The 21,230-nt window shown below is 50.5% G+C and overlaps 4 protein-coding genes and 3 pseudogenes across 4 annotated transcripts; 3 read left to right on the top strand and 4 right to left on the bottom strand.

Moving 5' to 3' along the window:
* Positions 1 to 1,197: 1,197 nt before the first annotated feature.
* Positions 1,198 to 2,455, bottom strand: SAPIO_CDS10552 (Uncharacterized protein; the record flags this gene model as incomplete). Its single annotated transcript, XM_016784125.1, has 3 exons — positions 1,198 to 1,560; positions 1,629 to 2,003; positions 2,063 to 2,455. 3 exons carry the CDS (start codon positions 2,453 to 2,455, stop codon positions 1,198 to 1,200), a joined length of 1,131 nt encoding a protein of 376 aa, XP_016638948.1.
* Positions 2,456 to 4,340: 1,885 nt separating this feature from the next.
* Positions 4,341 to 4,969, bottom strand: SAPIO_CDS10551 (uncharacterized protein; the record flags this gene model as incomplete). Its single annotated transcript, XM_016784124.1, has 2 exons — positions 4,341 to 4,549; positions 4,645 to 4,969. The coding sequence occupies 2 exons, from the start codon at positions 4,967 to 4,969 to the stop codon at positions 4,341 to 4,343; spliced, it is 534 nt and encodes a 177-aa protein (XP_016638947.1).
* Positions 4,970 to 6,011: 1,042 nt separating this feature from the next.
* Positions 6,012 to 7,007, top strand: SAPIO_CDS10550 (uncharacterized protein; the record flags this gene model as incomplete). Its single annotated transcript, XM_016784123.1, has 2 exons — positions 6,012 to 6,471; positions 6,535 to 7,007. 2 exons carry the CDS (start codon positions 6,012 to 6,014, stop codon positions 7,005 to 7,007), a joined length of 933 nt encoding a protein of 310 aa, XP_016638946.1.
* Positions 7,008 to 7,573: 566 nt separating this feature from the next.
* Positions 7,574 to 8,059, top strand: SAPIO_CDS10549 (annotated as a pseudogene; the record flags this gene model as incomplete).
* Positions 8,060 to 13,724: 5,665 nt separating this feature from the next.
* SAPIO_CDS10548 (uncharacterized protein) lies at positions 13,725 to 15,236 on the top strand (the record flags this gene model as incomplete). Its single annotated transcript, XM_016784121.1, has 2 exons — positions 13,725 to 14,353; positions 14,429 to 15,236. The coding sequence occupies 2 exons, from the start codon at positions 13,725 to 13,727 to the stop codon at positions 15,234 to 15,236; spliced, it is 1,437 nt and encodes a 478-aa protein (XP_016638945.1).
* Positions 15,237 to 16,565: 1,329 nt separating this feature from the next.
* SAPIO_CDS10547 lies at positions 16,566 to 17,708 on the bottom strand (annotated as a pseudogene; the record flags this gene model as incomplete).
* A 1,817-nt stretch (positions 17,709 to 19,525) lies between these two features.
* SAPIO_CDS10546 lies at positions 19,526 to 19,888 on the bottom strand (annotated as a pseudogene; the record flags this gene model as incomplete).
* Between the last annotated feature and the right edge of the window lie 1,342 nt (positions 19,889 to 21,230).

Below are 21,230 nucleotides of genomic sequence, written 5' to 3'. Positions count from 1 at the left end.
TTGGTTTCGTTCGGGAAGACATACATGGCTCTTTGCGGCTGACAAGATCACATCCCCATTCACCATCCACCAGCGCCCACCACTTCAGAAGCCGCAGCCCATTGGTGAGAGAATCAGCCGCTCGCTGTGCTATCCCTGGCTCGGAACAGCAAGGGGGTGTTTATTGTTTATTGTTTATTACCACCCGGATTGAACACCGTTCTAGAATTCGCGCAACGATGGATTTGGTCCACCGAGTGACCGCTCAGTGAAAGCCAGGATGGCCTTTTCCATGAGACTAACTGCACGAAACTATGTTAGTCACGATACGCTGTCTACTTCGTATAATCTTTCTGTGGCTCTTTCGCTGGGCAGATTTGGTAATACCCGCAATGGAGCCCTCTGAGTGTAGTGTAAGCGTTCAAGAAGCAATATCGTCTATAATTTGCGGGCACTGGTTGTCCATTTTGGCTTTCGTCCCAGGGAGCTTAACCTCGGTCAACTTCGTCGATTTATTTACCTTTCTACATCCTTACCCAGCGGCTCTCCCATTATACAAAATTGAGTGGTGAGCCGCTTCACCAGACCCTCGTCTACAAAATAGATGAGTCTATTCCCACCATGTACTTTCGCTAGTTCTAGCCGTTATGGTCATGGTTACTTTAATAAGCCTCACTGTACAGGAAAATTAATTCAAATCTGACCACTCCAAATGCACCAGGAAGGACATCCATATGACTTAGATAGTTGCCTTCTCTGATTGTTCTTCAATTTCCAAGACTTCAAGTACGTGACGCCTAGGCTATTAAAAAATCGGCGTTGAATCTCATCGCGTCCGAGTGTGTTAATATAGCCCTAATGTCTACTAATGAGGGTCATCAAGTAGGTGTAACTCTCAAGGCCCTCGATTGCTGTGAAAATATCTTTTCGTCGACGTACCCTAGAGACAGCCAGTTCTTTCGGTCAATGTATGCTCAATAGTACAGGGAGATACTCTCAAGACAGGGAACCATTAGGGCAAAGATAATACTTTTAAACATACCTACTGTGTAGTACGCAGTAGTCCTTATTCTGCCTTTTATTCCCAATTTGACATGTACTTCCACTCAGAGTGTTTGCGAGGTAGTGGTAATCCTGGACGAAGAACTATTAGTATTGCTGCCGGCACCAGTATGGCCGCGAGGTTCTCAGGTCTAATCACTTCTAGAGCATATTGACTTAAAGCTTAGCTCTAACCAGCCCTTCATTCTCCGCAGCATTTCTCTTTCGTTGCCATCCCTCCAGCTTTGCAGTCACCATTCCACTCCACACCTCGAGCAACTTTGGGTCGAACGGAGGCAGCCTTCGTCCATTTGTGCCTGGGGCGGGCGGCCCGGCGATATCCCTGAAAAGCTCGAAGAATTCTTCATAATTAGGTGCGATCGAATAGTAGTCCTTTCCACCCCTTTTCTCGGCAACACGCTTACGTTCCCACTCGAGCTGCTCTGGAATTGGCGGCAAGGGTTTAGATCTTCCAGCCAGGAAACGGGCAACTGCAACAGCCTGCCACTCGTATGCACGGAAGGTAAATCCGCCTCCGAGCTGAAGAAAAAGGTAAGCAAGAGGTAGAGAGGAGGCACGCGAGGCAAAATAAAATGTGGGAATCATACCATTCCAACGAACGTCAACGTGGGATCTTCAATGTTCCACGTATGTTGGTAGACACCGGGAAGCCGGCGATCGGCCTCTCTGACACGTTCTTGCACGTCGGGAAGGAACGGAAAACTGAAAGTATACCCCGTACCGAATATGACAGCGTCCACATTCTCGAGGTGCGAGCCGTCGGTAAAGTGGATACGCCCAGTCTGCGGCTCAAGATGGCTGATGCCGGGTTTCACCGAGATTCTGGGATGTTTGAATGGTTCCCAGCCGAAGGCCGGAAGCGGCTCACCGCGTATCGACGCATATACCGGCGCTTCCGCAACGTCTAGAATTTCATGTATTATTTCATGGGCGGAAACCGAGGAGCCGACCACAACGACCCGCTGCGAAGACTTTAGCACACCTTGTTCGAAAGCAACCGTACACTCGATATCCTACATACCTTTCCCTTGTATTCGGATGCTCTCCGGAAGTGCTTGCTATGGCGGATAACTTTGGGGAACGCTTTGTCAAATTCCACGAGTCCAGGGAGTTCGGGAAGCCAAGGAATATTGTAGTGACCCGACGAGACGACAAGTGCATCAAATGTTTCCCGCCACCAGTAGTTTCGGCCGGAGGCGACTTTCCGGAGAGTCAGTACCCATTCGCCATTTTCTTTGACCGCCCTCTCTACCGTAGTCTCTAGCTCGAGCAGCTTGTCGTAGTTGGAGCGGAAGAAAATGCCTTCAATCCACTCACGTATCGTGGCGTGGTGGCGAAACGGGGACCCAGGCCCGTAGTCTTCGAGAGTGCGCGTGGAGAGCTTGGTTGGTAAGGGCTCCTGAGTGTAGCTCATGATGGACGGTGTGATGTTGCTGTGCAGATTTTCATGAATTGCCGTGTCCGAGAAGCGATGCTGGTGACTGTTTACCGCTTCACTGAGAGGTGTAACCACAGGTAAACGCTCCGGAATTGGCACCGCAACATCGGCATTTCCGGAGAGGAGATCTTTTAATGAGGGTATACCCGTAGGTAAGTGTGGGGTGTATATCCTATCATCAGGCCAAAGATTGAGTGTTTTGCTCTTCTTGTGGCCGAATCTTATGAAGGTAATAATAAGGGGCTTACCATGTCCCACCAATTCCGGCCCTGCGATCAAAGACGCGAATCCTATCGAACACACCCTCTTTCACGAGGGCATCGGTGGCAATGGCACCAGCGGGACCTGCGCCGATGACGGCGACTCGTCGAACTTGAGATGACATCTCTTATTGATACCTCTTCATATAACAGAAGGTTTGTCCCAACCCACGGTTCATGTTCGAGGCAGATGACCCAGACGTAGCGGTCGCAAGATTGAGTCCGCGGTTATAACAAAAAACAGACTCAAAGATGGCAGAGCCTTAGGATGGAATTGTGGGTTAACAATCATCTCTTACCCCCTAGATATATTGTCTGTTCCTCGCGATTGCATCTACAGTCGCAAGAAGCACGTAAGACCCAAATTGCATTTCCCCTCTCGGCGTGAAACATCCTACAGTAGGTGGGTGAGCACACGAGCAGTAGTGCCCTATCGACGGCGCACAGCTTCGGGGAAATGCTTGCGTGATTCCACAACGTTTGCACGCCACCTCGACGGTTCGCCCAAATGCCAATCAAGCTGAAGGAAGAACCTTTAACGTTATGAGATTACCCGAAGGCGCAGAACATCAATTAATTGCTAGAATTTCCAACGGCTTGAAAACTGAAGAAGAACATGAGGTTTTCCTTTGTTTTCCTTTCGGTTTGCGGATGTTTCGGTGAGCCTAGTCCTCGGGACTGAGTGCGTACACAAATTAACATTGAAGTTGGTCCAGCTCGTGATGAGGAAGCGGAGGCGAAGTATCATGAGCATATGCTTGAAAATGAAGATAATCGGTAAATCGGGTGAGGGGAAGGATCTGCAGCCTGTGCCTGTGAGGCTGATAATTTATGGGATGTGACACGGCAGTCGTCCCGGCAGACTCATTGATCAGTGCCCCGACGTTCATTTGATGTGCTCATACGCTGGAACGGGGTTAAAGCGAGTTGTATTGTGTTCGTCCATCAATTATATTGGAAGAGTGAAATTGGTATCTAGCCCTCCGCCGCGTGTTCATACCCACCCTGCCTACGTTCTCGGGAAGCTGCAAGGATAGGTTACTAATCCATCACGCCTAGAAAAGGCGGATTGGCTTACTATGCGACGTGGGTATTTGGTGGGGTTGGATGTGGTATCGCAGCATCCAGTTACTTGGCTGACCATGCGAGATTACTGATATGTTGATACTACAGTTTTGGCCTTGTTATTCTGGACACACCTCCACTTAAGAACTCCTCAACATTCGTTGCCCGGACTTGAGTCTGTCGAGATGCAGAGGCAGGGCGCATTCATAAACTCGAGCCCATTCAACGAAAAAAAAAAAATAAAAATAAAAAAAATAAAGCGAAAATGAGTCGTATATATATATATATATTTTTAAGAGCAAGGAGTAGGTAGACGGAAAGCTCGTGGTAAGAAACAAAACTAAAGGCAATAGACGACTTATAATACAATCCGCCAGCTAGCCCCCACTTACTCTGAGAATCTTCGAAGGAAATCGAAACCAAAGAAGCGATGCAGGCCCGATGCGCGTGTGTGGGTCGTGCAGCTATCAGCCGCCGTGAAGCTAACGGAAAGAATCGCACCACAGCGCAAACAAATGCTCTCTGCTTTTACCACTTCAAGCCTTGGCAGGAGCGCCGGGTGGAGAAGGTGGCGACGGGGGTGAAGGCGGCGAAGGAGGCGGCGGAGGGGGTGGTGGGAGAGCCGGAGCAGGCGGGCAGAGAGAGAAGCTGGCACCATTGCCCTCCTTCATCACACCGACAAAATCCTTTGAGCCTCCTGCTTTGTAGACGACTCGATAAACCCCAGCTCTCGGACCGCCGGCGCCTATTTCGAAGACACTATTAGCGTGCTTGCTCACCCGTACGGCACCGACTACCAAGGCGATCCAGCGCTTGGTCTGTAAAAATTCTAATGCTTACCAGTGAAAGTCCCACCGGGGATGATGGGGAAACTCCTCAGCTCAGCCTGAGCGGGAAACACGGGTGGCTGATTGCCAAAGAAGTGAGGATACCACCACGAAAGACCTGGGTAGCCAACGCTTTCATCTGCAGCGTTCCTCGCAGCTCGGAGTGCCAACCCAACATCCTCTGCAGTCAAGCGTTGGCCATCATCGCAGATGACATCGGTTACCTTCTTGCCTTTGGCTCTGGCCTCAAGACCACCAGCGCCCGGCACCGAGACCGGACTCGCCTGGGCGAGAGCCAGAAGGCCGAAGAGGAAGACGCCTTTGAGGTCGAAGAGCATGTCGGCCAAGTTGGAAAAGAAAAGACGCTGAAAGTTATGAATATTAGAATCGAGGCATACCCAGGCGATCGATAAAACTGACTTTGAAGCTGTGAGATTCTGGGTGATTGCGTGTCGAGTAATGTTCTCCGATGTCGATGAGTGATGAGAATTGGAATAGAGACAACGGGACTTTCAGGGCCTTTATAGCAATGGCCGGCCATGATCATAAATGGTGACGGCCGGCAAGAACTCGGCACCTGCTGACATCGAAAATGCGATGGCATTTTCGACCTTGGATTCGAAGATCATCTTACTCTGCAAAGGCAGGATCGGAAATGTCATGAAAATTGAAGAAAGCTGCGAGTATCTGTGTTGGGTGTGCTAGGACTCAGAGATGCACACGACCCCGAATTACTGTTCGAGATGGCCTGGCAAGCATTGGTGGTGTAATGGAATCAAACGTGTACATGCCGTTGAAATAGTAATACTAGCCATGCGCGGAACCAAGAGAGGCTGACGTCGGGCAACATTGACAACATTTAAATTAAGAGAGTAAGAATATCTTCCTCAGCGCAGCAATGCCGCTCCAACGATGCTTCTTTTGCGTGTCCCAGATTGGTCAGCTGCGCCAGGTGGCAGGGTGAGATTTCTCCACTAGGAGGGAGAATAAGCACGGCCAGGTAGGGCGATGCCAAGCGGAGAATGTCATCGCATCCTTCATGATTTGAATTAGTAACCTCCATGATGCGTCAAATCAGTACATTAATGAACCATTGCGATCGTCTCCTCGATCACGGTTCATCTGGGGCTATGATTATTTTGAACAATTTTCGGTCAACCTTGACGCGCCACGAACCGCCAGGCTTTTGTTGTCAGTTGTCAACTTGTCACACAGTGCTTCTACGGGTCCCGCACCGTCCGCCTGCCTTCTCACCTTGTTGTCCTTCCTGCAGAGGTCGCAACACTTAAGTAGCGCCAAAGTTAGGAGACCCAGCTGTCTTAGTGGCCTTAGTGTGCGGCCACGGCATTTCGGTGTATCCCTCCCTCGCGTCTTCCAACCATGGGCTTTTCATGGGAAGTATTCGAAAGTTCAGACGTCTTCCGCACCCTCCGCAAACTCACAGAACAGCCAACGGAAGCCTTTACCACTCAAGATGCTCTCCAGCATATCCATCATTTGATTGTGATTGAAGTGGCCGCAAACAGGGGCAAGCCTGTGAATGGTTTAATAAACGGAGCCAAGCCCGAGCTTGCTGGTATTCTTCCTGACTGTGTCGCGGACGTCCTCGTTGAGCTCGCCTGTCGCACCGACCCACCTGACCAGGGGAGGCTCGTCGAGTTTGCCTCGCAGCTCTACAGGCAGACGGAATTGGACCCCGAGTCTGGGGAGCCACTAAGACAGGACAACAGGAAGGTGTGGAGTGAGAACAACTCTCTGATCCTCAGCGCCAATAGGACGTGGAGAGATCGCCTAGGTGTGTCCGATTCGGACTGGGGCGGTGTCTTCAACATCAGGACATGTAACTTCAGTTCCCAGTTAAAATATTCATGGTTTCCAGAGCTAACTGGCATCCTTCTTATAGATGCAGACGACGTCCAGCTCTCAGCAGAGAAGAAGGGGCGTTTAGTGAACCTAGTTGCGTTCACTGCCCAGCTCACGCAGGCCGCCCCTCCCGAGCTGGCGTACGGCAATAACCCACTTCACTGGGCACACATAGCTCTGTGGTCTATGCGGGCTGCATTCGAGGATGGCATCCAACTGCATGAAATTGTTGGCACAACTACACTACAGGTCGCTTGCTTGTGGTTCACCTACGCAGTGGACGCGGTGTGGGCCTGCGTCGAGAAGGAACTCCAAGGAGGCAACGATTTTATTTCTGGTCCAGGCTCCCAGTACAAGGGAAAGGACTGGAAGGGGTTTAACAAAGAGAGATGGGATATCTGGGTGCACAGGTTGGAGCAGGCTCGAAGATTGTGCAACAACTCTGACAGAGAGACAATCAACATGATAGAGGACGCCTTAAACAAGGCCGAGACCGTGAAGCGAGAGAAATGAGTGTTATGTAGTCCACGTAGTAAATAACATAGGCGATTCTACCGACAGTCTGGCTGGATCTCAATATTTGATGGCTGCACGTCAGCTTTATCAAGAGGCAGTTGTGAAACGATCTCTGTCCGCCGCTTCTATCAATTTTTGGCAGTGGCCATGGGGCTCGGGGATCGGTGAGAACGACTGAATCGACAGAGGTCACAGAACTGCTTGTTCTCGTTTTCTTCCCCGTTCCCATCGGGAACAACCGATCCACGCTAACCATTGGGAAAAGCAAGCTCTTCACACAGTTAGTTAGTCGCGTCTTCTTTCCACAGTGCCTTTACGTCCTTCTTTCTACCTCCTCGGCTGTATTTCGCGAAAATCATGAAACGGGCTCATCAGGGGTAAATTTTTGGCGCCATTCCCCTCAGTTCCTTTCGACAAGACAAAAAAACAAATAGAACGAAGGCAAAGGCGCGGTGCACGCACCCTACGAAATAGGTTGTCGTCAGAGCCATATTGGCAAGCCCCATTCTCAAGGTGCCAGTTGACCCAGTTCAAAACTTTGAGCTAATTAGATATCTACGAGGATGTCTAACAAACGAACCAACAACGCGACATTGGCACTCATCGACAAAAGCGAGATCTTTGCGGAAGGGACATTCAAGAATGTCTGGCGAGGCGAGTATACCGAAGGCGCTCGAGCTGGCCAAGAATGCGTGTCAAAGGAGTTCAAGACAGGTTCTGTCTACGAGAACCATTATTTCAATGAGGAGCTTGCTATAATCAGCCGTGCTCAAAGAGTCATCGACGCCTGGCACATCGCCAACATTATCAACCGTCGTATCATTCTGAACACGCCCGAGATATGGGTGTACACCGAGTCTGGACACAAGAACCTCGTAGAACCTATGATCGACAATTATGAAAAGTTCAACAGCAACACAGGGTGGGCCGACATCTCGGGCGGGGCGTGGAGCGACGCGATGCAGGCACTAAGCCATTTTTCATACCACAACTCTGGCGGCCAGTTCCTTTTATGCGATCTTCAGGGTGGGGTCTATCGCGACGGGTAGTAAGTTGGATACATTCTAGCCCATCCAGGCTCTCCCTATCATTCTCTCTGTTAACCTGTTTTCTTTATAGCATCCTCTCAGATCCGGTCATCATGTCGCAACGCCAGGACTGTGGCCCGGCGGACCTGGGTCCTGATGGAATCCGTTCATTCTTTTCTCGCCACCGGTGCAACAGATTTTGCAACTCAGCATGGAGCCGCCCTCGAATTACTGGCCGTGCAGTGTATCCTATGAGACAAGGAACGAGCATGGCAGCACGATTGCCAACGCGGCAGAGTCGCAATCCCCTGACTCGGCTCGAGGAAGAGTGGTAAAACATATTGCGAGCACTCCAGTACTTAACCACTCCCGATCGATTACGATTATTGGGCGCCACGCCTCGCCCCTTCCCAGTAATCAGGATAAGCGATCGGTGTATTCGTTGTCGATTTAATGGTTGCCTTCGACGTGAAAGGCGGATTGATTTGTGCGGTTGTGACGGATTCGGCGTTCGGCTCCCACCATCTTCAACTCGTAGACCTGCGAGGCGAGTTACTATATGGGGTATTGCGCCTGACAATCCCACTCTGCCTTGACACGGCGAAATTTCACACACCCAGGGAACCACGGTCGACGATAATAAGTGGCGGAGTTGATTGATCTCACTGCTTCCAACTCATTGGCTCCTTGTTTATTCAAATGAGCTTCTTTGTGATACGAGGTCGTAAGTTGGTCGCAGCCCTTAGTCGATGGGTACTGGTTGGTAAGGTCACTTAAATTAGGATCATACACGGCCGGCTTTGCATGAAGAACGCCCATGTTTTCTCCAAGCTGATCTGCCTGTTGCCGTCTCTTTGGTGAAGATGTTCTGATCTGTATCCTCGATTGGGAAATATCCCGATTCATTCTGATAGTACCTTACTCTAGCGACACTGCCGTCGCGATGTTTCCATGCCTATCACGTCCTTAACACCCTCGATGATCTGAGTTGTCTTACCCTCAACATCATAATTGACATCAACACGAAGCTTTATTTCCTGATCCAACTTTTGATTTTTGCAACCGGTGTCGAAAGGTCCCGGGAAGCTTGTGATCGCCGTGGGATCCAAAGGCCGAAGGACCGGTAAATCTGTCCCAACCCTCTCCCCTCTTCCTTCTTCCCCATCTTCCTCGTCGCTATATAGGGGAACAAAGATAACCCCAATGCCGTAGTCCCCCACAGCCGTCCGGATGGACAGTTTATGCCATGGCTCCAGGTCAGGATGCGTCAGCACCATTAATGCTGGGTTGTCGCGCCGGGGTCTTTCCTCTTCTGACAGAACAGGGCCTACATTATGACCCACAGGGGGCGCACGGGACGTGAAGCTCGCAGCCATCGGCAGTGTGGAATATGCGGTGCTTGCACACTCGCGGCCGCCACTCGAGACACTAGATGACGGCCCCGGACTAGACGACAGCGACGTTACTGAGCTTGCGGATCCCCTGCGACTAGTCGAGGTAGACAATCTACCCCCGAAGCCAGAGAACCCTTGGGTGGCAGGCCTAGATTCTTCAGGAAATAGAAGTCCCGTTCGCGTCAACTTCGAGAGCCACATGCGCTGATAACGGGCCTCGCTTGGTCCAGGTACAGGAGCCCCGATTTGCGTACTCAGCGCTTCTCCACTTCTACCCGTTTCCGAAGCCGTAACTTCATTGGTCGCGATGGCGGGGATTGGGGCTACAGGAGCCACTCTCGAACAACCCACACTAGCGGCTTTGGCCGAGGAATCATGTAGGCTGTCGCCTTGGTAAAGGGGGCAGCACAGGGCCCTGGCTACAGACCGAGCAATTTGCACTTTTCCGGCTACCGAGGTAGGACCCATGAGAAGGATGATATATCTGGATGGCTCCCGCGTGAGGTCCCGCGACTCAGGCTTATCGGGAAGACGATGAAGTAGAACCTGAGGCGTCGGCGGCCGCGGTGGAATTGGAAAGTCTGACATCGCACTCGAGTTCTACGGGGAATGAGACGAAGAGCACTTGATGCTATCGAGGATCTTATTGTCAATGTCCTAGTGTGCGATAGATGAAAAGGTTCTCTTCTCAGTGAAATATTAGTTACTTGCTACTCCTCCATGCGAGACTCATCATGTATGTCAGATGCGGGGGTGGTTTCCAATTACCCATCTAATATTGTACCAATATAAGGAGCCAATCAATGACGGACGCCTTCGCCGCTAATCCGTGATCCTAGTTTCTGTTTCCTGTTGTCCTTTGTTTTGACCCCGCCGTCATTTGACGTCTCCCTTCATCAACACGAAGGAACCAAGCAAGGCATTTTTGCACAATGGCAGGCTACGTTGATATCTGCCCTGATCCGGGGCCTCGTTCCGGGCAAAATCAATCAATAAGAGGTGGTAATTCTTCCAAGCGTCTCATTATCCCCATCGACCGGCCCCTCAGCCATTTGCAAGAATTCTTGTCTTCGGCGTGGGAGGAGCTGGATGTGTATCATCGCCAGCAATTCTCCATACTATAATAATCTCAAGTGAAGTGGAAGATCTTGCTGCACCAGCATCGGAGAAGCTCTTCCCATGCCAGCATTTTGAACTGATCTGCGGATCGAAGTGGGGGGGCATTCTTGCTGTGATGCTAGGAAGGTTACGGATGGTGTGTCGCTCGTCCATCCTCTGAATATTTAACTTTTCGCGGAATATAACCCTAACGACTACGACCGACCTAACAAATCAGAGTATTGGCGAATGCGAAACGTGGTTTACCAAGCCAGAGGTTGTCAGGGAATTGCACCTTGACGAGATGTCATGGCTCCAGTCAATATCCCCATCAGGTATTAGAAACAATATCACGAATAGGACGGAGGCTTTCAGAACGCTCTTCAAAGAGTTGTTGGGGGAAGTGAGCCGAGGAAAATATCATCGAGGACTACCACAATGGATAAGAGCCTGAAGACCGGGACTCTAGGAGTCATACACCTGTGTGTCACTGGCGTTCGATCCGCGTCCGATGGAGAAAGTACCAGACGCCGGGGCCCCAGTTGGAGTAAGATCGCAAGACAGGCCAATAGCCCCTGCATGCTCCCTTTCTAGGACTCGGCGCATCGATGGGTTCCGAGCAACCTTTATTCCAGTTACCATATACAGGGAAACCCGCCGGTTCTCGTCCAGGTAATTGCTGACGGCGATTGTTTTCAAGCTCGCTTGGAGATATTCGAGATCCGGAATAAAGTACTTGGTCTCGAGAGAACCAGCTGCATATTCGAGAATTCTAGCCGAAGATCTAGTCAGACCAACATCTGGTCCTACACCGAGGAACTGAGCAAGAATAGTAGCAGACAGAGTCCACTGGCGAGTCTTTCCGGCCTGCTGTGCCATTTCCAATTGTACTTGGTGTCCTTGTATATCTCTGTAGAGATATATTCCGGCTCTCTGAGCCCGAGATCCGGACGACTGATGTCCGAAAATACCTGACCAAGCTTGATGGTAGTGTCGGGAGCACTGTTGTCTGATGGAGCGAGGAAATAGCACAGACGACAACGGCAGGCGCCATGATTCCTGACATCCACAGTCAAAGCGGGCGTGTCCTTCCTAGCAGGCTAGCACTGCAAATTGATTATACTTCGGCGTACGTAAAATGGGAAGCAGGTAATGTCTGAAGCCTCACGCCCGGCGACCAAAAAAATATGGCGCGTACTTTTTTGATTGACAACGCACACTTGTGCATAGCCACTGCTCCTCAGTCACTTATCCATCACGTGTGTAAGGCGAACCGAGGTCGCCTCAAAATATGAGACTAATATTTTACTCTCGCTTTCACTCTCCGTCTCTTCACTTCCTAGGTCAAGCAGACGAAAAGCGGGGTATACACTGAGTACTCAACATCCACAAATGTCTCTCAACGGCGAGCCTCACCAAGAACTCGCTTGGGATCACCGAGATGAAGATCGCAGTGATGATAACTACGGCTGGGACCCCGTAGATGAATCCCCGGGGGCTCTGAGCTGGAACCTTGCAATGAAAATGAAACCTCCGCAGTCGACACTGCTTTAGGTCTGAGACGAAGGCTCCCCAAAGCGTTCCAAAGGTATAGTTCCCGGCCATTTTCAATTCCATATTTAGCTTAGCTAAGGCCGAATCCGTAATTATAGGAAAGCATAAGACGGAGACGTACAGCGAAGTTCTCGAACCTCTCACAGTCTCCAGCGGGAGATTGCCGGGTATTAGGCACCCAAATCCCAAAAGCTTCAGCTTCATATAGAAAGGCATCTAACATGTAACAGTTTCTACTCTGAAGATGAATTGGAGAACACGTATCACCGCGGCATCAAGGAAATTCAGATGATCGAGGACCCTCGCCCTGATGACCATCGAAGTCCAGCACCGTGTTCTTCCAGTCCCATGGCTTATGACTGGCAAGACACGTCCTTTTTCAAGGCTGGTCGCATTTTCGCTGTCCCCATAGAAACCCCTCAATGGGGCGCCTCTGCCTCGGGTCCAATCGTGGTCCACCTCTTTGTGGCATGTCCTGATGAAGAGAGCGGTCATGTGGCATGTCTGTACGCTACTACCTACAATGGAAAGGGGTGGAAAGCTCCGGGAATCAAGGAGAAATATCACATTGACTTGGTAGAGAGGATCTTGTCCAAGGGAGCGAAGAAGCGCTTTCTTCGGGCGACCGCCCACAACGGATGGAAGTTCGGGAAGAATACTGTGATTATACTCTCGCATCTTTCCAATGTCTACATCCGGCGTGTAGTCGAGGGCATCGGCATGCTGGATGATGAAAGCATCGAAGCCATGCGGGAATTGGTGAACAACATATGGACTAAACACCTATATAAGATGATGGACGAGGTGAAGCTAGATCCCGAGATCGACGCTCTTGATGTGACGCAGTCTGAAAGGCCCTTAGTAGACGAATTTGCTTTGACATTGGCTATTGGATTAGTCGTTGGGATACTTGGTGCTGGTTCAGCTGCGGGAGGAGATTGGGATTCAACAAGACGATCTTGGTAATATAGTTTCGGTCACATTGTTTGATTTGTTCCGTAGTGGTTGTTAATGATTTATTTCACATTACTTAACCGATCCTAAGCTCTTCACTTAAAATATGAGTTAGCTATGGACAATGCAGTCGGCCTGGGTATACCCGAGAGCCCCTTAATAAGATGTAAGAACTAGGAAGCCACTGGGCGACAACTCTCCCTGCCTCACGTCGGCTGGCATAAAGGGGTGTCCTGACGCTTCAATGCTTCATCGAGGTCGAGCACTGGCACGAAGCCAGAAATGGACCCTCGGCAGTGTGTTATCTACAAAATCAACGACTAGCTTGAGTATTTAGGCTGGATGATATCCAACAATAGGTTGCTTATTTAGGCACACGAATAGCCGTTAAGGTCACACCCCGACACCCAATATCGTGAATGTGGGGAACCCAAATTGCCAAGATGGAAAAGTCCCGACGGAGATATGGAAGCATTCCAATGGGCTTCGGTAGTAATTTCCGGTTCCATTAAAAGGACAAGGCACGATGAGGGGCGGACGGGGTAATCGATTTCTGCACGACTCTACTTTACTAGGGGAATGTCCAGTACCTTGGATGAGTAAAAGCTCTCCACATCATCTTGTGAAAATAGGACCAGTAATGCTTCAGCAGTAGGCAGGCATTTCTCCAGTAACAGACGCATACAATGGGCCTACCAAAAACCCTGTTCCTTCTCGGCTTGGTGTCGGCATGGGCGCTGGCCAGCGCACTAGAGCGGCGGCAATCCACCGTTATCAACGTCAACCTGGACCAAAAGTTTCAAACTATGGACGGCTTTGGTGCTTCGGAAGCATTCCAACGCGCCGTGACAATGCAAAGGTTACCCGAGACTGAGCAGCGGAAGTTCCTTGACTTGATGTTCAGTATGGAGAAGGGCGCGGGACTGAGCATTCTTCGGAACGGCATTGGGTCATCCCCGGATATGAGTGACGATCACATGGTGTCAATCCAGCCCAAAAATCCTGGCGGGCCCAGCGCAGAGCCCCAGTACGTGTGGGACAGTTCGGATAACGGACAGCTATGGGTTTCGCGGGAGGCGGTCCACACCTACGGTCTCAAGACGATCTACGCCAATGCTTGGAGTGCTCCGGGGTATATGAAAACGAACGGAAACGATGCCAACGGCGGAAGCCTCTGTGGTGTTTCCGGGGCGACTTGTGCCAGCGGAGATTGGAAGCAGCCATACGCAGACTACCTGGTGCAGTATATCAAGTACTACGAGGCCGAGAACATCACTATAACTCATGTGGGATTCCTGAACGAGCCTGACTTAACGTATGACACATCCCCCCCCAGCTTCCCTATCAGTCTCTCATGATGCCGCCATCACTCACCACATTATATATACAGGACATCGTATGCGTCAATGCGCTCATCAGGAGCACAGGCGGCCGACTTTATCCGGGTACTTCGGCCGACTCTAGACAACAGCAATCTCACGCACGTTCAGATTAACTGCTGTGATACGATGGGGTACTCAGTCATGAACAGTTTCTTGGGCCAGATGAGAGGCGTCGAGTCCATGATGGGAGTTGTGACGGGTCATAGCTACACCTCGTCCCCAACCTCGCCGCTATCGACGCAGTTGAAGACGTGGCAGACGGAAGCCGGAGACAACGAGGGTGCCTGGACGTCGGCGTGGTCTCAAGGAGGCGGCCCTGGCGAGGGCATGACGTGGGCCAACAATATCCATACGGCTATTACGAGTGGGAACGTTTCGGCTTACTTGTATTGGATTGGCGCTCAGGACCGACCTAGCACGACCAACAGCAAACTGATCCGCGTTGTCAACCGCGCGGTCGATCCGTCCAAGAGACTCTGGGCAATGGGCAACTGGAGCCGCTTCGTACGCCCTGGTGCCGTCCGTGTTGGCGCCACAGGCAGCGGCGTCCGGACTTCGGCCTTTGTCAACGTTGATGGCGCCCTAGCCGTCCAGGTCATCAATGGCGGCAACGAGCAGTCTATATCTATCAAGATATCGGGAGGTGGTAATTATTCAGCCTCATCTAATGCGACTGCTTGGGTCACAGACAACACGAGGGATTTAGACCAAATAACGGCCAGTGTCGGCTCCGATGGCACCATCTCCGGAAGCGTGCCTGCTCGGAGCATGGTGACATTTGTACTGCACCCCGCTCCAGAGGAGCCCGTAGTTTGATCGGATAAGGGAGAAACAAAATCCCCTGGTGGGCTGGAGTTGAGACGAGTCCTCCGAGATTGAGACAGAGCTTTGGTCCAATACTACTTACAACTACTGCAGGTTTCGAGCCTGCAGTGCTTGTAAGCGGTGATAAGATGTTTGTTGGAGAGACTCCCCGCTAAAAAAAGAATGAACTTTGGTGGACAGAGTTAGATTAAACCTTCAGAATCTCGGAAAGACTTGTTGTCAGTCCCTAATATTAGGGATTCTATTCGAAGCAGCCAATGAATTTCCATAGATTACGATACTTAAAAAAGGGACCGTGTCGTATTGCCCTAGACTAATACGTTCTCAATCTCCAGTGTTGAGGTTTAGCCCCACACTCTTCCTGACCTTCAACGAGGAAGTCTAACCCATGTTGAAATGAGAAAGACTACCGAAGAGTTTCGGACTCGGCCTGTTAGTCGGGCTGAAACCAGCCGAATGTCCGTCGACACAATCAAATCCTTGATACCACCAAGAGACCGTTTCCCCTCTAGTGAGATCACAGCGATATTGGGTGCATGAGCCCCAGTTGGCTCGCCGTCACCCACAGTCTCACCACGAGTTACGACCCGCTCAACATTAGTAGCACCATGAGTGAGATTGGCACATGTTCTCGTAAGCGTGTCTGGCCGGTTTTCGATACTCGTAGGCCTTTAAGTGAGTCTCTGATGTTGAGCAGGCTGGGATGCTTTCCATGGCGCCCTGGACGTCCTGGTCGTGGCAGCCGATGTCCCTAGCCATCCGCCGCGGAATCGCCATCATCAGAGATTAACTATGCCAATCTTGGGCCACCCTTGTCAACGCGCCGAAATGGATACTGTCATTGACGTGTCGTATGCGTGTAGAGCTTCCACTCCGATACTCTCTACCTTCCCCGAGGATGACATCCGTCCATTCTATCCCACAGCTGAGATTATCAACATCTAGAAACTACTACCTCACTGCTCTAATTTCTGCTTCCCTAAAGACCTGTCTACTCGGGTAAATGGAAGGGGTGATCGGTAACAGAGCCCCTACTTCAGACATCAAGATTACAATTGTGAGTATATTTTCCCCGAGCGCGATCGTGTTTCCCACTTCCCTTCCTTTAAAAAAAAAAAATGATTCATTATTCAGTAGATATAGCTCTTGTATAGCTAGCCTAAAGAAGAAATGCTAATCTGATAGGACGAGAGCTAACCAAAGAGCTTCGCATCCCCGAAACGAGAAGAAACACCGAAGATACATATAAAACTAAGGAAATTCATCCTAGCTAGCCCCCCAATCCCCCGGACCCGCCCCGTGTCAGATCGATTTCCATCTTTAAGCGTGCCTATGCCAATAGACAATCCATGAGTACGGCATAATTTTAAACAGCAAATTCCGTAAGCAGTAAAAGAGCCAGTTCCTGGGAATATACAAAACCGCTATGTTCCGAGTTCGTTGTTGAAGTCTCTCAATAATCGGACGAAGTTTCTTCTCATGGTTGGCAAGGGCTTGGAAGAGATCTTTGGAAGACATGAGCTCCTTGCCCAAAATCTCAGCAGATGTGAGGGCCATCCCGGCTCCTTGTGCTGACATGAGTGTCAGGCAGTGAGCTGCGTCACCAAGCAGAAGAACTCGTCCTTTGGACCATTGCTTCAAACTGACCATGGTGAGGCTATCGATGATTATCGTGGTGTCAGTTTCTTCCGCAAAGTCAACAACATCGGTGACTTGTTTCGCGGCTCTGGCAGTGGTTGCTCGGAGAGTTTCGAATCTTCGCTGCCGGCTTTGGAGCGTTACGTCGCGTTCGTCCTCGCGCCATATATGGAGAGCTGAAAGACGATTGTCTCGTAAGGAATAGAAAATATCAAAATGACCCGGGCTGTTGAAGGAAACGCAATCATCTTCAAGCTTTTCTTTCTGTTCGACGTCGTACACGGCGTAAAAGTAGCCTGTATTTTCCATGCAATCTTCGTCCTTCCAGAACTGACTGCGAACTGAGGATCGGATTCCATCGGCACCAATCAAGAGATCTACTTCAATCTTTTGGCCGCTTTTGAGCGTTGCTTGGATTTTATCACCAGCTTCGATGGCATGCTCCAACGTCTCATCATATCGGATGGTGGCGGTCTCGGGCAATGTGTCGTACAGCACCCGGGCGAGATCGCCGCGACACAATGCGTAGTTGCCCAATCCTCTGTTCAGATCGTCGTACGCAACACGCAGCAGTTTTCGTCCTTGGTTATCCAGGATAAGGTTGTGGCCGAGCTTGTAAGATATATCGTCGACTTGGGCTTCAAGATTCATATCCTTAATAGTTCCGAGGCAAGGGCCACTAAGACCGATCAGGTATCCACCATCTCGAATATCCGGGGCTTTTTCAATGAGGATCGAGTTCCACCCGGCCTTGTCTAGCCACCAGGCTGCAGAGAGACCCGCAATTCCAGCCCCGACAATCAGGGCGGTAGGCTTCGATGCCATGGGAGGGTTTCGGGTTTAAAACAGGGATACTTGACTTAAAGTCTGGAGCGAGGTTTCGTCCCAGATGAGCAGGCACAGAAATAAAAATGTAGACGGTGAGGAGAACGGAGAGAGTGGGGACGAAGGGATCAACCTCTCTTCTTATACATCTTGGAGATTGTTTCTGCAAGGGGTTTTGTTCTCCCCTGCATTGGAAGTTGAGGTGACTTTTATTTGCGGCTGCGCAGGTCTATGCTTCTGTTCGCTGCTGTGATTGGTTCCAGTCAATGGAAGATGGAATGTGAACTGGAATGTGAACCAGAACCGGAATGGGAATACTGGCAGTACTGGGAATGAACGATGCCTAGCAGAGCCCCGCGCAGCAGCATCTCGGCATGTTGATTCTTACGCTTGCCGCTAGAGGGAGCTGATCCTATACAGGTCGGGGTCCTATGATGATGAGTCTTACAATGGTCTGGGATAAGCGCCGGAGGACCGACATTTACTTTCGGGAAGTTTCCTCCTTGCCGACCTCAAGAGAGAGAGCGACATATTATGCCATACTCGGTCCCGTCGCCAATCACCGCCTACACAAGTGGCACAGATATTTCATTGACAGGATCAACGAGCAGGTCATCCACTGATTGGCCTCTTTATGCATCATGATGGCGACGATTATGCCCCCTTCAAGGAGCAAACACATGGTGCCTCAACAAATACTAGCCTATCCGCCCTCCTCATCACGCATCCCTGGTGACCCATGTTCCTCTCTCTAGCCTCTGTAGTTATATCTTGCTTCACATGCCCAAATAAGTTACAGATGGAACTCCGAACCATGAAGTCAAGTTCAGCTGCTTAGTTCACCCCCTTTCTAAACGTTTATAACCTAGATTGACATCTGAATGAATCACAGTGGCGCAACGCCGGAACATAGTATGAATAGAAGCGGTCATAGTGTCAGTTCGCACTGTTCACACGTTCATAGATATGTAGGGGCGCAGTAATGCCCACCGCCTGGTATCCGTTTTGTGCATCCGGGGCGAGCTGCACCGGTTTACCTACAATGGCGCTAAATAAGATCTCACACACACACACACACACACACACATATACATATCTGAATGAGCTGAGATCCCGCTCCCCGAATAGTGGGATGCTTGCTCGACGGTGGCGCGTTCGGCATTGGTCCCTTCCCAATACTTGAGTTTCATCGATGATTCGATAGCCATCCACTCTCCGACCTAGGAAGAATCGGCACCTTCTTCTACGATTCATCATATATACCCACGCTGAACTCCGTTGAGTGAGGCTCCTGTCAGTCGCCCTTGAGTGGGCGAATAATCTGTCGGCAGTAACCCTTTCATATCAATGCAATGCAACTCTTCTGACTGTAGCCTACCCGCCGTAGGTCTGTAAATGGCAGAGTCTCTCGACTGTCCGTCACTCACCGTTCTTCCGGGATATGCCCTCTTACACGGGGGCCCACTAGACCGCGCTGACAGAGAAATCACGCGTTTACTTTATTCTAAACCGGGACCTCGCCGGAAGGCTACCTAGCAAAGGGTGGCTCTGAGACTAGAAAGGCGCCAATTATGGTTTTTAAATCGGTGTTAAAGGCTTAAAGATTTGACATACGGCTTGTTGAACTCGGGAGAGGTATACGACGGGGCAATTAACACCACATGAAAGGAAGAAGTAATATAGTGGAGCAAGGTAGGCGGCTTTACTACTGCGACGAATGGAGAGAACAGGCTAGGATAACGAACCAGAAGATATGCTGGCGAATCAGACAAGTCCCCCGAGCCTTTATTTTTGACCGCCCAAAACAACCTAGAGACTTAGACACTCCAACACTCGGTCTTGAACGAGGCAGCCCTGTTACGCCAGTCGGGGACCAGGGCCTTCTTAGTGTCGACACTGAAGTATGGCCCGTTGAAGCCACCGCAGTCCGGGGAGTCGAACAGCTGGAGCTTGCACCTGGTAGTAGGGTTCGTCTGGGAATTGTATGCGTAGTATTCCACGGAGTTGGCCTTGTAGCGGTGCTCCGTGGGAATGTTGTGGCACAGGCTGCCCGAGCCGCCCGGGCCGGCTTTAGTGTAGTAACTGCCCGAGAGATCGGTGTTCGTGTACAAGTAGACGCGCCAAGCGGAGGCGGCAGGGGCGAGGGCGAAGGCCGCGGCGATGACAGTAGTGAGCTTCATGGCGAGAGTTTCTGATGGTCTTAGTTCTCGAAATTCAGTCAGCTAAATGATTTTAAAGGCACATGCTTTCCATTCGTGGTCCTACCTGGACTTGATTTGTGTTTTGGCTGGTTTATGATTTCTGTTGTGGACTTGGTCCGTCAAATCATTCCACTGGGGAACGCTGTCGACTTCAGAGTCTTATATATATCCCGTTTCTCAACCATATCCCATCAAGGCGCTTTCTTCACCTTGATGAGGATGCCATCACCACTCCATAGTACAACTCTACGATACAACGTTTGGCCCAGGTTACTTCTTCGTTGCTCCGATGAAGTCGTAATCTGAGAAGCTGATTCCATCTGTCTGAAGCCATTGAAATGACCAACCCAGGACCACGTGCTCCTTCTCACGAGCAGGTATAGTGGGATAAGAGGTAATCTCAACGGGGCTAGTTGGTTTTTGGAGACCGAGGGAAATATCATTCTTTATGGAGGTGTGCATTGCAGACATTATGATGCGTCGGGACGTTCCATTCTCTCACCAGGGAGAACCCAAAGCATTACAACTGCTCGACGGGGACGTGAGTTAGTGCCGCCAAAGGTTGACAGCGATTGGCCAATCTGACGAAGCTAACATGCGCTGAGAAATGCGTTCCAGAGCTCCCGCGGATTGAGACCAGCCCCCAGACAGTAAGCCCCCACTCCTGGGTTGTGCCGTGCCCGAGCTGCCTGCCAAAAGTGCCGTCGTAGGCGGGCTCGATTGGGAATATCGACAGTGTTCGGACTATGCGGGGTAAGTGAGGGTTCCATTGATAACAAATTTTACCTGAAAGGAGATCCATCAAGTGATTTCACGAGCATTCATCTTCTGGTCCTATCGCGGCATCACCAAGGAAGGACCACTAATGTATTACTCTGCCCTGCTTACTATCGTCCCTGCCTTTCTTCCTAAATGATGAGGACCGCGTTGCTTGGGAGTTGTTTGACGATCGCAATCCCCACGAGAACCACGCGTCTGAACGAAATTCCCGGAGGCCGCGGCTTGATAATCGAAGTGAAACTTCTCTCGCAAAACTCGTAAGGAACCTTGACTCTAGAGCCTTGAAGTCTCGCCCATCGGACCGGTCACGTTGCACCAGGTCCAAGAAATCATGAGTACTGTCTCGAAATCGATAATTCGCATCAGTACTGTTTTTGGTGGTATTTCTTGACCCGGAAAGAAATTGTACTTGACTCTCACTAAAAGCCCCAGCAAAGAGACATGATTTCGAAGCATGTTACATACATGGAAATACACTGAACAGTGGGTCGAGAGCAATGGAGATAGCGATACCGACCAGATAATCAGGCATTCCATCTCT

This window comes from Scedosporium apiospermum (assembly GCF_000732125.1).
Source record: "Scedosporium apiospermum strain IHEM 14462 chromosome Unknown SEQ_SAPIO_0165, whole genome shotgun sequence".
NCBI classification, from domain to species: domain Eukaryota; kingdom Fungi; phylum Ascomycota; class Sordariomycetes; order Microascales; family Microascaceae; genus Scedosporium; species Scedosporium apiospermum.
This window is presented reverse-complemented; position numbering and strand designations above follow the sequence as displayed.